Source organism: Aspergillus pseudodeflectus (genome assembly GCF_044049435.1).
Source record: "Aspergillus pseudodeflectus strain CBS 756.74 chromosome Unknown BJX68scaffold_29, whole genome shotgun sequence".
NCBI classification, from domain to species: domain Eukaryota; kingdom Fungi; phylum Ascomycota; class Eurotiomycetes; order Eurotiales; family Aspergillaceae; genus Aspergillus; species Aspergillus pseudodeflectus.
Window position 1 is genome coordinate 292,956 of NW_027263805.1, and position 12,192 is coordinate 305,147.

The following is a 12,192-nucleotide window of genomic DNA, read 5'->3' on the forward strand; positions in this document are numbered from 1 at the left end:
TGAGATTGGTTCATGAGTCAGGTCATGTCTTATCTTATCACTCTGTTTTCTCATGAGATAATCTCGATAAGATAAGATAAGCTGGTTTTAGCCCTTTCTCTCCAGGTCGCGCATTCCATTCCTCATGTCTCCAACTCCTTGTCTCAAGCCATGTTGGCGGCAAAACTCAAATCGAAACGAATCACACAAGCATGCGACTTCTGTCACCGCCGGGGCCTGAAATGCAAATCCGTGGATGAAAATGTGCAGTTGAGCCTGTCTCAACCCTCCTGCTTGACGTGCTTAGAATATGGCCAGGAATGTACGCGAAAAAGGCAGCCGAAGAAGCGGGGAACGAAACCGCGAGGGGAAAAGGCATCAATCTCAAGCACAAGGGAGACGAGTATGACTACTACTCTGACGCCATTGTCTTCGGGTACCGGGGATCCAGTACTGGCTACGGTTGGTGCGAGGGAGTCGGCGCTCGCTCATAGGCGCGTGATTACGCTGTTGCTGGATGTTTATCTGGATAGTATACACCCAAAGTAGGTGATGCTCGCTGCCATCATCCTCCATGAGCTAATTGGCCAGATTTCCTCTATTTTGTGAGCGGGAACTCTGGGTGGGCTGGCGCGATGGCTCATTCCCACAAGATGCCTCCGACTTCATGAGCTTGATGTGTCTGTGTGCCTTGAGCGCCCAGCATGTCGGAGACGGGGCACTGTTCAACGAAAAGGTCGACGCACCGGCAAGGACGAATTTACGTGAGGCATATATCGCAGAAGCGACTCGATTAGTACCGATCGACTTTGACAAATCAGATCTGAACCTCGTACGGTCGTATACGTTCCTCGCTTTACTCGGTGCACAAACCGGGAACAATGCTATGCTGCACAAATACCTCGGACTGTGTCATGGTATATCTGCACACTTTAGTCTACAGGATGAATCACGGTGGCCAGCGACGCTAAGTCCATGTGAGGTGGAGGTCCGCCGGCGCTTGTGGTGGTCGATCTATCGGCTTGAGGTTCACACAGCGTGCGTTCTCGGTAACATCGTTCGCACATCTGAGACTCAGTGTGCCGTTGGATACCCGGCTGGAGCACACCATCCGGCGTTCATACCCGGCCGCAATGGGCAATTCGAAGACTGGTTCGATGGCTGGAACATGACGACTGATTTGTATCGAGTTCTCGAGCACGCCGTCTCAGACCTACGGGCGAAGCATAGCCCTGCTCACTCTATCCTGGGGCGCATGGGAGGTTCGGACCCTACCGCACTGATGACCCGACTCTCAGAAATACAAGAACGCTTGCTACCCCAATTCGTGACCCCTGCTTCGAGATCAGAAGATAGTGGACGAAATCGATGCGGGTTTCAGGCACCAAGTATCATCTGCACTATTCACCTAGCCAGACTTCTATCATGCATGTCCAGTAATGGCCACCCGCTGCTTGCATGTCAAGTAGCGACTGATCTTATAACCAGCATAATGGCCATTCCACTTGAGTACATACGTGCTGCAGGATCTCCCCTAATCCAACAGCTGGCTGGAGTGGGCCATATCCTCGTTGGGATAGCAAAGAAGCATCAGTTGCCTCAGGAGCACTACGCCCAGGTCAAACAGGTCATACATTCCATCACAAGTCTACTTGATCCCCTAGCGACACCGAACACGATTGCCAGCAGCACCCGAGACCGACTGGTCAACTTAGTCTCGGAACTTGAAGACGTGTATGCGCCCACGACTGCAAATGCCGAAGTCAACACAGTCGACGAAGGCCAGATCATGCACTGCCTACAGGATGTGGAGGAACCGACGCTTGGGCAGGCTGCCTTTCCCAACGAGCTGCTTACAGACTTTACGTGGCTATATCCGGCGTATCCATGACTTCATGCCGACTTCACATTGATTACTGCCCAACTTTCGAGTTATATACATTGGTCCTCTTCTGCTTGTTCGTCCTCCACTCATAGTATTCCCCACCCGTCATAATAGGATACTTCATCGGATTCTCATCGCTCACACAAGTCGGAATGGGCTCCAACAGCTTCTGCCGATCAAACCCAAAGAAGAAGGGCGCTGAGTACCTCTCTTTTCCACTTTTATTAATGACTCGATGGACAGTTGAGACGAAGAAATCATTAGTCTGTCTCATAAAGCAGTCGGCAATATTAACGACAAACGAGCCCGGGATAGGCTCCGCCTTGATCCAGTTCCCGTTCTTCCCTAGGACTTCAAGACCACCACTGGAGTCTTGCGTCACGATGGTAAAACACTCGACGTCTGTATGTGCCCCGATCCCGTTCTGGTCGTCGACCGAGTGTTTTTGCTCGGGGTAGTGGAGGATGCGCATCCCTGCTTCTGGCCGCTTGATGTAGTAATCGAACGCATCCTCTGGGAGGTGAAGGGCAAGCGCAAATATCCGAGCCAGTCGACGTGCCAGTCGCAGTAATTGTCCGTGGTATGCATATAGCGTCTCTCTGAAACCTGGTAGATCTGATGGCCAGAGACTTGCGGTTGGCTCGGCGCCTTCGGCTGCGTCGGGGTCCTCTCTGGGATCATAGTTCCAGTTGAATGCTTCGCTCAGATCTACGGATGTTTAGTTATAAACCAACTTTGCGGTTGTTGAACATACCCTGGTGTTTCCATCCATTCCTGTTATAGCATTCCAGCGGGTGAAAACCGATATATTCATTCGAGACGAGCCCAGTGAAGACCTTCATCTTCTCTACCTCGGGCAGCGCAAAGAATCGCTTCGCTTGTTCGAAGGTTGCCTCAGCGTATGATTGATCGATACCCTTTATTCACAAAATCAATATCAATCCCCTGTATCTGACCGAGGAATGCGAACGTACGTGGTTGACAAGGTAAAAAAACCCAATATTCCTCGACGCCTCTCGAATCTCTTCAGCAACGGCCGTGCGATCCTCTAGAGACTCGCTCCATATTCTAGCGGCGTCGATAACAGGTATCTTCTCGAGTGTAGTGGAGATATTGGATTTGAACGAGAATGTGCTTCCGTTCATCAAAGTGACTGTCCTTGGGCCGTCCGAAGCCTCGAGTGTAGCGGTTTGCGACATGATGCTATTGGTACCTTGGCAGCCTATGGATTGGCAAGTCTTGTTCGAATGTTTTCTCTTATCGACCCAGATTTCGGCGGGCTCTTATAGCCAGGGCCCACCACGATTCTCCCCAAATCCCCGTGGCCTGATGGATCTTGAACCGGAGGTAGAACGGTAAAACTGCAGCTGCTTCTCCCCTCCGAAAGCACATTATCATTTGACAAATCAGTCCTTAACAAATCAGTTCTTAGCTCTTCACCATCATTGGCATCGAGTCGGGCTCGTCTCCAACAATCATTCCCACTCGACGACGATAAGATCTCAAAACCAAGCCAATCGCCATCGATAAGGGCTGATACGGCACAACTGCAAAACTGCTAAACTGCTAAACCGGTTCTTCTTAGCTGATTGGCTTACGCACACTATCGACTCAACCGGATCGGTCCAGATTCAAGATTCCCACGTGTCGAATCCGGGGTTTTACCTATCATCAAATTTTTGTCGAGATAGAGTGACAACCTGATAGTTATCAATACACCGTTGAGATATTCTATATAACATGACGAGGATATCTCGATCTTTGCGGTTCTCGTTACCCCCGTCGCCTCACCACCCTCCCTAAACCCTGAATCACGACAATGGTGGCCAAAACGCCCATACTATCCCGCCTCCTCAGCCGCCTCGAGGTGAACCGTGACACTGACGCACCAGTCGACATCTACGTGAACAAAGATACACGCCCTCTTCCGCCCTCCCGCCGTCCATACGGACCATGGCACTTTGTTGGACTATGGATGATTACGGGCTCGTTTAATGTGGGTGGCTGGACGACGGGGTCGTCGCTGATTTCGTTGGGGTTGAATGTTTGGGTATGTTTCCCCCCAGGTCTCTCTGAATGTGGTTGCTGGGAGTGATGAAGTGTGCTAACACAGAGTGTAGCAAGCCATGTTGGCGATCATCATCGCGCATACGTTCGTGGGCCTCCTATGTGTAGCCGGTGGGCACCCCGGCGCGAAATGGCACATCGGGTTTCCGATCTGGATGAAGCAGAATTGGGGGATTTGGGGGTATCTCTTCCCAATGGTAATTCGCACACTCCTCTCCAAACCCTCAAGAAAACCAAGCCAAACCAGATCGCACGGACCTAACATGAACCGCGTAGGCCATCCGCGTCTTCCTCTCCTTTGTCTGGACAGCCACAAACACCTGGTACGGCAGCCAATGTCTGAAAGTCCTCCTGACATGCATCTGGCCCTCCTTCCTGTCCCTCGACACGTCACTCGCCTCCGGCGCAATGAAAGTCTACGATATGGTTTCCTTTGTGCTATATTTCCTCCTCTGCCTCCCGCTCATGTGGTTCAGTCCTGAGAACTACAAGAAGCCGTTCATGGTTGCCTCCATTACAGTCGCGACGACGGTCTTTGTCCTACTGATCTGGTCGACTGTTCGTGCTGGCGGTGGAGGTGGTCTGATTCACGACCCCTCGGCTATAGCTGGCGTTGAGCCTGCAAAGGGATCCGCGCTGGGCTGGGCGTTTGTGTCTGCCATCACGGCGAATATAGGGAGCATCGCGACGCATATGTGGTCACAATCAGATTACACAAGGTACGCCCGCAGACCAGGCGACCAGGTCCTCGCGCAGCTAGTTATGGTCCCCCTCGGCACAATCGTCGTCGCGTGTATCGGGATCATCTGTACCTCGTGTGCGACGACACTGTATCCGAACGAGGGATCGCTGCTGTGGAACCCGTATGACTTCCTCAATGCCGTGCGCCGGAACGAAGGTACCCAGGGCGCAAGGGCTGGAGTCGCGTTTGCGAGTATCGCGTTTATGCTCAGCCAGTTCGGCATGGTCGTTGCGTCGAACTGTGTCGTTGCCGGTATTGATCTTGCAGCACTCCTCCCGAGGTGGTTTACCGTGCGCCGAGGAGGGTATTTCACCATCGCTTTTGTCTTCGTTCTCCAGCCGTGGTCACTTCTGAACAGCGCAACGAACTTCCTCACCGTCGTCGGCAGCTTCAATATCTTCCTCGGACCGCTCATGGGGATTATGTTCGTCGATTACTTCCTCATCCGGAAGACGACGATGAAGCTAAGCGATATGTACGCCTCCACCCCAGCGAGTCTGTACTGGTACACGAAGGGCTGGAACTGGCGTGCTGGCGTCGCGTGGGTGACGGGGGTCTGGTTCCTGGTGCCTGGTCTTGCGCAGAGGGCGACGGCTCCCGGAGAGATCTGGGCGGGGTGGACGAGGTTGTATCAGCTGGCGTGGTTTCTTGGGTGTGTGGTCTCTGGAGTGGTGTATTTCGCTTTGGATCGGGTCTGGCCCCTGCCTGGGAGGACCGAGGTCGATGAGGAGGATTACTTTGGGACGTTCGAGGAGAGAGGTAGTGTTGTTGATGGGATAGCCCCGGGGGCGGATCCAGACGAAATTGCCAGAGAGAAGGCGGCGGCGCTGCAGAGGGTTGACGAGAAGGGAGGTGATGTGTAGACAAGAAAATCATCTTGCTTTTTAGAGCTTCCCTTTCGAATGGATGAGAGCAACTGTCGTACCCCCTGGCCCTCTGCAGCTGTACGGGTCTTGTAATGGTTCGATATCTATCCCACCGTTGTAGAGCAGTGATGGTTTTGGAATCGTCGGGCCCAAGAACCGCGCTGTAGTTTCCAAGGACATTTGAATACAACTCCATTGCATCCAGCGGACGGTCCTGATCCCAGTAGACGTCCGCAAGGGCTGCCATTACGTCCGTAGTACGTCCGTGGTCTGGGACATAGAGCAACTTGAAGCTCAATAGCAGTGCACCATTGATGCTGCCGTTCTATCGCGACGTGGTTACCAGATGTGTCGAGTGTACGTTCGCGACTAGCACGGGTGTCTCACGCTGGGACGATATTGTCTTTCGGATGTCGGTTTGCAAGTACGTCTTGAGGCCACTGTGGAAAAGCTGCCAACCGGATTTCCGATAGCAGCCCTCGCAGTTGGACGGCGTCTGGGACTGGTTGGAATCGTACTCACTCGGGGATCGCTGATAGAATAACTTGGCTCCAAAATCCAGCCATTTACGTACCTGAAGAAGCTGGCTGGTGGCCACATTATATATCTCAATGGCCTGCATAGAAGGCTCTTGCTAGTGTTGGAGCACCAGAACTGGAGCACATTGCCAAGACGCACCGATAAGTCGCTTGAGACATTAATAGCCGCTAAGGAGGAAAGGGCAGGCGAAGTCTTGCAGAAGGTGGAGTAGTATCCCAGGTAAGCATTTTGTCGCCACCAGCTGAACGACTGAATTGAACGAAGAACTGCCCCGCCTCAGCTCAGCCGCACTGTTCAAATCCCCACACTCCCCTTTTCTGCTCTCAACCGTGTCACACCTTGTATGACCCGAGCTTTTCGCACCTCTTCAATGACTTCTTCAACCTCGGAACGAAAGGTCACACCAGAGAGCGGGCCAGTGTCGGGGGAGGACCTTGTGCACAATGCGACGACCAGCCGGCAGTCGAAGCCCAAGCGGCGCAATCGGGTCATCCTCTCGTGTCTAGAGTGTCGGCGACGGAAGATGAAGTGCGATAGAGAAGTGCGATCCATTGTCACCATTATACACATTTATTCTCTAACACGGAATAGGAACCCTGCACGCCGTGTCGCACATCCGGGCATGAATGCGTCTACGTCGCGAACCCAAAAGAGGGGAATGCCGCGTTTCGTCAGCAATTGGTCGAGATGAAAGACGCGAAAGATGCGCTGGATGGATCGCTCCGACCCGGTTCCGGCGTCCTAGTTCGTCCTCAGCGGGGGACCTCAGTGCGACGAAAGCGAGCCAAAGGTGGTGAGGTGTCCAGTGACGAGTCCGATAGCTCTGCCGACGATGCATACCTACCACCTACACCGCTGGCTGTGCAAGATGCTGCGTATGGCGATGGGGTAGATGATGATGTGATTGATGATTTCGGCGTGAGAATCGGCCGCATGCGCCTTGGAGAGAGAATCGGTGGCCTCTTTCGTCCGAGGATTGCGGACGAAGTGTCGAGCACGCTGGATCCAGCCCCGCAGGGTCGCCTTCTGACTGGAATGACAATGGAACGCCATCACCAGCGACCTTCCCCGGAGGCGTCCATCAGCCTTATTTTCGGTCGAACTACTACCAGTGCCCAAGTCACTGACCACATTCCCCCTCGCCATATTGCAGACTGGCTGCTAGACCAATACTGGATCGCAGTCCATCCCGTCGCACGGGTCGTCCACCGACCGTCCTTTGTGCAGAGGTATGAGATGCTGTGGGAGTGCATCGGGAATGGTCAACAGGTCAGCGCGTCTCTTGTCGCTATCGTCTCGGCCATATTGCTCTCTGCTGCGTTGAGTATGGCGGATGACCCGGTTCTCGAAGCATGGGACACTTCTCGCGCAGCGTTGCAGACACAGCTCAAGATCGGTACAGAGCATGCGCTGACTAGAGCACATGTACTTCAATCCACCAGGCTTGAAGTTTTGCAGGCCTTTGTTGCGCACATGGTAAGATCTCTCGTCTAGTACTGACCGTGTAGTATGACTGACGGACTCCTGTCGTAGCTTGCCACATCCGTTGAGCAAATTACTCGCGCCCATTCGGTCCTGTCTGGGATGCTAGTGAGGCAGGCCGAGTGTATGGGCCTCCATCGCGACCCAACAGAGTTCGGGTTCTCGCCAACCGAGTGTCACGTTCGCCGCCTGATCTGGTATCAGGTTTGCTACCTGGATCTCAAAACTAGCGAGGTCCAAGGCCCTCGAGCATTCATTCAGCACGACGGGTACACGACACAGTTACCACTTGACATGGCGTTGCTCAATAAAGGAGCTGTATGGAATGACTTGATTCTGTCGATGATCCGCTTCGAATGTCAGGAAATGCAGCGCCGCTGCTACACACACCGCAACCGGGTGGATCTGAAACGAATGACATTAACCAAGGCAGTCTCCAAGATTGACGAATTCCGTGTGGCAATGGATGCAAAGTACGGTCCGTATATTAACGGTCCCTCACAGACCCCGATGCAGAAAATGTCCAGCCTTTTATTGAAGCTCTGGGTTAGCTTGCTTTATATCCTGCCGCTTCATCGGTACATGAATAGCGTCACATATCGCGTGCCCGACCGTCTGCGTCAGATCGTTCTAATGAAAGGAACCGAAGCCCTGGAAGCCGCCGTCGCACTCGAGACCGAGGAAGAGCTCAAGATCTGGGCGTGGTACGCGCCCGCCTACCAGCAGTACCATACCGCGTTCTTGCTCCTCGTCGAGGTGTTCAACTACCCTCGTCGCCGCGAAGCGAACCGCATTTGGCGGTGCTTGGAATTCATCTTCGCGGAGCCACTGGCCAAGCTACCGTCATTCCCATTTGTCACTGCAAATCCGACGGCGACGTTTGACGAGATCATCGAGCACCGCGCCGTCAAAGCTCGATATCTGCTCACCATGATCTCCGATAAAATGCGCGCATACCACGCGGCCAAACAGTCAAAGCTGCCCGCGACTTTCAACGAGTCGATGATCGTCGTCACTCCACAGATCGCAGGCGACGAGTCGGACCCGCGGATGCCTCTGAATTATGCGCATGGAGAGCCAGAGGTATACGCTCCTACTACTAGTACCCATAGTGAACAGACCACAACAAGGAACCAACAGCCTCCGCCCACTATTAAAGTCAGCTGTCAGCCACCTGGCGATACCTCAACTGCATCGATGGCTTACGCACGGTTTCCAAACTACAACACCACGAGTGCGCTCCCCTCCTCATCGGGTTCATCACCGTGGGCCCAGCCTAGCTATTCCGATCTGAGCGGCGCACCCAGCGACTACGTCCAATACCCCTCGTACGCGACGAGCGCCTCACAGGACGACGGAGGGCTACCCACGGATATTGATCCGCAGCTTCTAGAAATTGACTGGGTGAGCTTTTCCACCGTTAGGCTCACCCCGTGTTCATTACTGATTTGTGATTAGGAACTCTGGGACACAATGTTCCCGCCGCAGGCGAATGATGGGAATTTAGATTTGGCGGATTCGTATGAGTGGGGTTCTCAGGGGCAGGGTGTTTATTTGGGCCAGGGGCCGTTTTCGTAGTAGAGACCTAGAAACGGTGGCTGTTTGTTATCTTGATTTGATCATATTTCGTACAGTGCATATCCACCAGGACAGTGTGACAAAACAAAGCGAGCATTCCGACTCTATATGTACTTGCGTTCTAGAGCTCGCAGTAAAAACTGCATATAAATAGCGAGGACAAACCAACAAAGGACACACTGTATCAGAAAAGCAAACCGGGCCACCCCTATAGCGCACCCACCTGGCCGCCAGATACTAAAACATACACTACACCGTTCCCGCGGCCGAAACTTAGGCAAGGCACAGTTCAAACCACATCTAGAACGTGTGGTGCACTCCCCCTGCTTAGCGTAAACCGGTCCCCTAGTATACTTGATTAATACTGCACCCTCGGCGATCCTTCCAGCACGCCCCCACGCCATACAATGTATAATCCAGCAGGACAAGGCCCTGCAGAATAAGCCCCAGAACAAGATACACCGCCCAATTCCCGTTTAAGACATTATACCCCGTCCTATGCCCCCCATGATCCGTGGTATCCAGATTCGCCGCGGCAAGGAGGGAATATAATACGCGGAGAAACAATAGCGGGATGATGGCAGGCATGCAAGTGATGATATACGAAGCAATTCTCGGGAGCGCCCTGCGGTGTCTGAACATGAACGCTGCACCGGCGCTGATTCCCACGAGGGCCAGGACGAAGAGGGCCGCGGAGGCTTTGGCGAATGTCGCGCCGCGGTCGTATTTGTCCTTGTTGAGCGTCCCATCCGAAGATGGGGCCCGGTCGATGCCGGAGATTATACCGAGGACCAGCGCGACGATGATCACTGGGTGCAAGAGGCGGAGGAAGGTTGTTAGGAACGGGGACGGTGTCTTCGATGGTGCTGCGGCTGGAGAGATTTTTAGGGGCGTGTATGCTGGTTGTTGGTGTTGATGTTGTTGGCCGGGGAGGTACGCCGTTGGGGCACTATGGTCATTCTGGCTCCGCCGACTGTCCTGGTCCCATTTTGCTGCGCGCGACGGCGACGAGTTGACAAACGAGAGTGTTGCGGAGAGGAGCGGGCCGAGCGCGATGGAGTAGAGGATTTGCGCGGCCACTTGGAGGTCCCGTGAGGGGTTGGATTTGGTCGCGATGCAGAGGTACATCGCGGGGCCGGCGATTTTGGCTGCATGTCGACATTAGTCTACTGACAGGCTGGAGTGAGGTTTATTAGGAAGGGAGAATAATGATCGTACCAATGACAAAGGCATGGAGATATAGCCATGCAGTCTGCTTCTTGAACACGTAGTGGACTGTACAGAACATGACTGGGGGCAGGAGGGTAGCGTAGATGATTAGTTCGAGGATTGCGAGGATCTGGTGGCCGTTCATGGTGTCCAATAAGCTTGAAGACAGACCGTGTTGTAGGAGGAGGAAGAATGTTAATATCTCCGAGAAGGAGACAGAAAAGGGTTATATATGGTGGTATGCGATCCTTTTCCGTCCTTTCGCTACGTCCCTAAGAGCAAGGCCTTGGCCTTGGTAAATCGCGTTGCACTAATCCAAGCCACTAGACTAAGCTTTCAGCCCAAGGCTTGACTCCTATTCTACTTTACGGCCGTAAGCGAGGCCGGGCACCGCGATTTAGCCCCCAAATCCGTACCTTAGCGTGGGAATCTATTACCGTGCTCAGCAAAAGCTTATTTTGCATGGAGGCGTATTACTTGGACGCCGTATAGTGTGTATGACACGGTCATTGGCGAAATGGCTGATTATTTAGTTGCCTCGAGGCTCACGGAAATGGGACTGTACATATGGAGCAGTTAGGATATTCATGAGGATATATTATGTAAATCAGGTTGGAGAACTGGAGACTTGGCATTTTGCGAATTGGGTGGTTGACTGTAATATATCAAGCAATCAAGGCACATGGACTATTGACTATTCTGCTAGTTAGCCCATCACCCTTCCCTCCCCAGCTCCAGAGACAGAAAACCCTGCACAACGAAGCGTAGCAGCCAGTCCAAAACGAAAACTACCTTCGCCTATCTAACCGGCGTTCTAACCTGTCAATTCGACGATTGCGCAGAGACCCCACCAGCCCATGTCCACCGTCCCCGTGCCCGTGTGCTTGACTTTGTCCATGTCCAGTATCCCCCTTGACCATATTGCTTGCAAGATTCGCCACGATCGCACCAGCCACAGCGCCGCCAATCGCTCCGAGAGTCCCGTGGTCTGACTTCTTGCCTACTTTGTGGCCGATGAATGCGCCCTGGAGATGGCTAGCTGGATCTCGGTGTAACACCGCACGCGGGAGATAGTCTAGGTGAAGGGGAGGGGAGGAAAGGTCTACACGTACACCGGCCCCTCCGACGACGGTGGAACCCAGGCCTCTTTCTCCCTCGCCCTCGCCTTCAGGTAGAGTGTTGAGCTTAGAGTTGGGCTCGTAGGCGTCTGAACGACATTCGTCTCCCCATTGTGTCTGTGGCTGCTTGTATTGTTCGACCTTTTGGTCCGAACCTGGTTGAGTGGTGGAGTTCATCGCAGGATGGGTAGAGGTAGTATTCTGGGCTAGGCCCACAGGGACATTGTCCCCGTAGTAATCGCGATTGGACATCGTGATACAAGGCTGTGTAGAAAGAACCAAGAAGACGTAGATGTGGAATAGACCAGAATGGAAATGATGTGACGTTCACCAAGGTTTCTGGTTAGAGCGCGTGGAAGATCCAGGGGTGGGATGAGTCGAATTTATAACTTAGCCCGGGTTGCCAATATCAAGTAGACTGATTGAGAAGATGGCTGTGCGACTTTGGCTACCATCCAGCCTAAAGGTCCAGCCGGCTATGTCCGATTGTGCAGCCCAGATCTTTAGGCTTACGGCCGTAGGGGAGGGGAGAGGTTCTATCTTCTAGATATATAGCCTTGGTTACTTTGTGACCACTTGAGGCAGAGCTGCCCTGATCCTAGTGTTTCTCAGGGACAAATCCTGGTTGTTTTATGTCCTGTTTCTTCACTTAACCTGACCAACAACCTGTGTGTCTTCCCCCGCATGCTGGCGCCCGGCGCAGCCAACATATGGCGGATATCCCCA

The 12,192-nt window shown here is 53.2% G+C and overlaps 6 protein-coding genes across 6 annotated transcripts; 3 read left to right on the forward strand and 3 right to left on the reverse strand.

The window, feature by feature from the left end:
- Positions 1-384: 384 nt before the first annotated feature.
- Positions 385-1,870, forward strand: BJX68DRAFT_268242 (fungal specific transcription factor domain-containing protein; the record flags this gene model as incomplete). The annotated part of the gene is made up of 2 exons (XM_071046026.1): positions 385-524; positions 571-1,870. 2 exons carry the CDS (start codon positions 385-387, stop codon positions 1,868-1,870), a joined length of 1,440 nt encoding a protein of 479 aa, XP_070897698.1.
- BJX68DRAFT_240047 (uncharacterized protein) lies at positions 1,751-2,176 on the reverse strand. The gene has a single exon (XM_071040617.1). It carries the CDS (start codon positions 2,136-2,138, stop codon positions 1,893-1,895), a length of 246 nt encoding a protein of 81 aa, XP_070897699.1. The 5' UTR covers positions 2,139-2,176; the 3' UTR covers positions 1,751-1,892.
- Positions 2,177-2,826: 650 nt separating this feature from the next.
- Positions 2,827-6,095, forward strand: BJX68DRAFT_276559 (nucleobase cation symporter-1 family protein; the record flags this gene model as incomplete). The annotated part of the gene is made up of 4 exons (XM_071048122.1): positions 2,827-2,834; positions 3,722-3,914; positions 3,985-4,128; positions 4,208-6,095. 4 exons carry the CDS (start codon positions 2,827-2,829, stop codon positions 5,534-5,536), a joined length of 1,674 nt encoding a protein of 557 aa, XP_070897700.1. The 3' UTR covers positions 5,537-6,095.
- Positions 6,096-6,371: 276 nt separating this feature from the next.
- BJX68DRAFT_240050 (Zn(II)2Cys6 transcription factor) lies at positions 6,372-9,358 on the forward strand. Its single transcript, XM_071040618.1, has 4 exons — positions 6,372-6,620; positions 6,671-7,555; positions 7,613-8,965; positions 9,020-9,358. Exons 1-4 carry the CDS (start codon positions 6,423-6,425, stop codon positions 9,137-9,139), a joined length of 2,556 nt encoding a protein of 851 aa, XP_070897701.1. The 5' UTR covers positions 6,372-6,422; the 3' UTR covers positions 9,140-9,358.
- Positions 9,359-9,484: 126 nt separating this feature from the next.
- Positions 9,485-10,493, reverse strand: BJX68DRAFT_256170 (uncharacterized protein; the record flags this gene model as incomplete). Its single annotated transcript, XM_071043146.1, has 2 exons — positions 9,485-10,287; positions 10,358-10,493. The coding sequence occupies 2 exons, from the start codon at positions 10,491-10,493 to the stop codon at positions 9,485-9,487; spliced, it is 939 nt and encodes a 312-aa protein (XP_070897702.1).
- Positions 10,494-11,162: 669 nt separating this feature from the next.
- BJX68DRAFT_268247 (uncharacterized protein) lies at positions 11,163-11,718 on the reverse strand (the record flags this gene model as incomplete). Its single annotated transcript, XM_071046027.1, has 2 exons — positions 11,163-11,236; positions 11,298-11,718. The coding sequence occupies 2 exons, from the start codon at positions 11,716-11,718 to the stop codon at positions 11,163-11,165; spliced, it is 495 nt and encodes a 164-aa protein (XP_070897703.1).
- Between the last annotated feature and the right edge of the window lie 474 nt (positions 11,719-12,192).

Bases quoted from the DNA above. Each gene is read 5' to 3' on its own strand.
- BJX68DRAFT_240050 (XM_071040618.1), top strand. From the start codon at position 6,423: ATGACCCGAGCTTTTCGCACCTCTTCAATGACTTCTTCAACCTCGGAA. The intron at 6,621-6,670 runs GTGCGATCCATT...AACACGGAATAG, and splicing joins AGATGAAGTGCGATAGAGAA to GAACCCTGCACGCCGTGTCG. The intron at 7,556-7,612 runs GTAAGATCTCTC...CTCCTGTCGTAG, and splicing joins AGGCCTTTGTTGCGCACATG to CTTGCCACATCCGTTGAGCA.
- BJX68DRAFT_240047 (XM_071040617.1), bottom strand. From the start codon at position 2,138: ATGAGACAGACTAATGATTTCTTCGTCTCAACTGTCCATCGAGTCATT.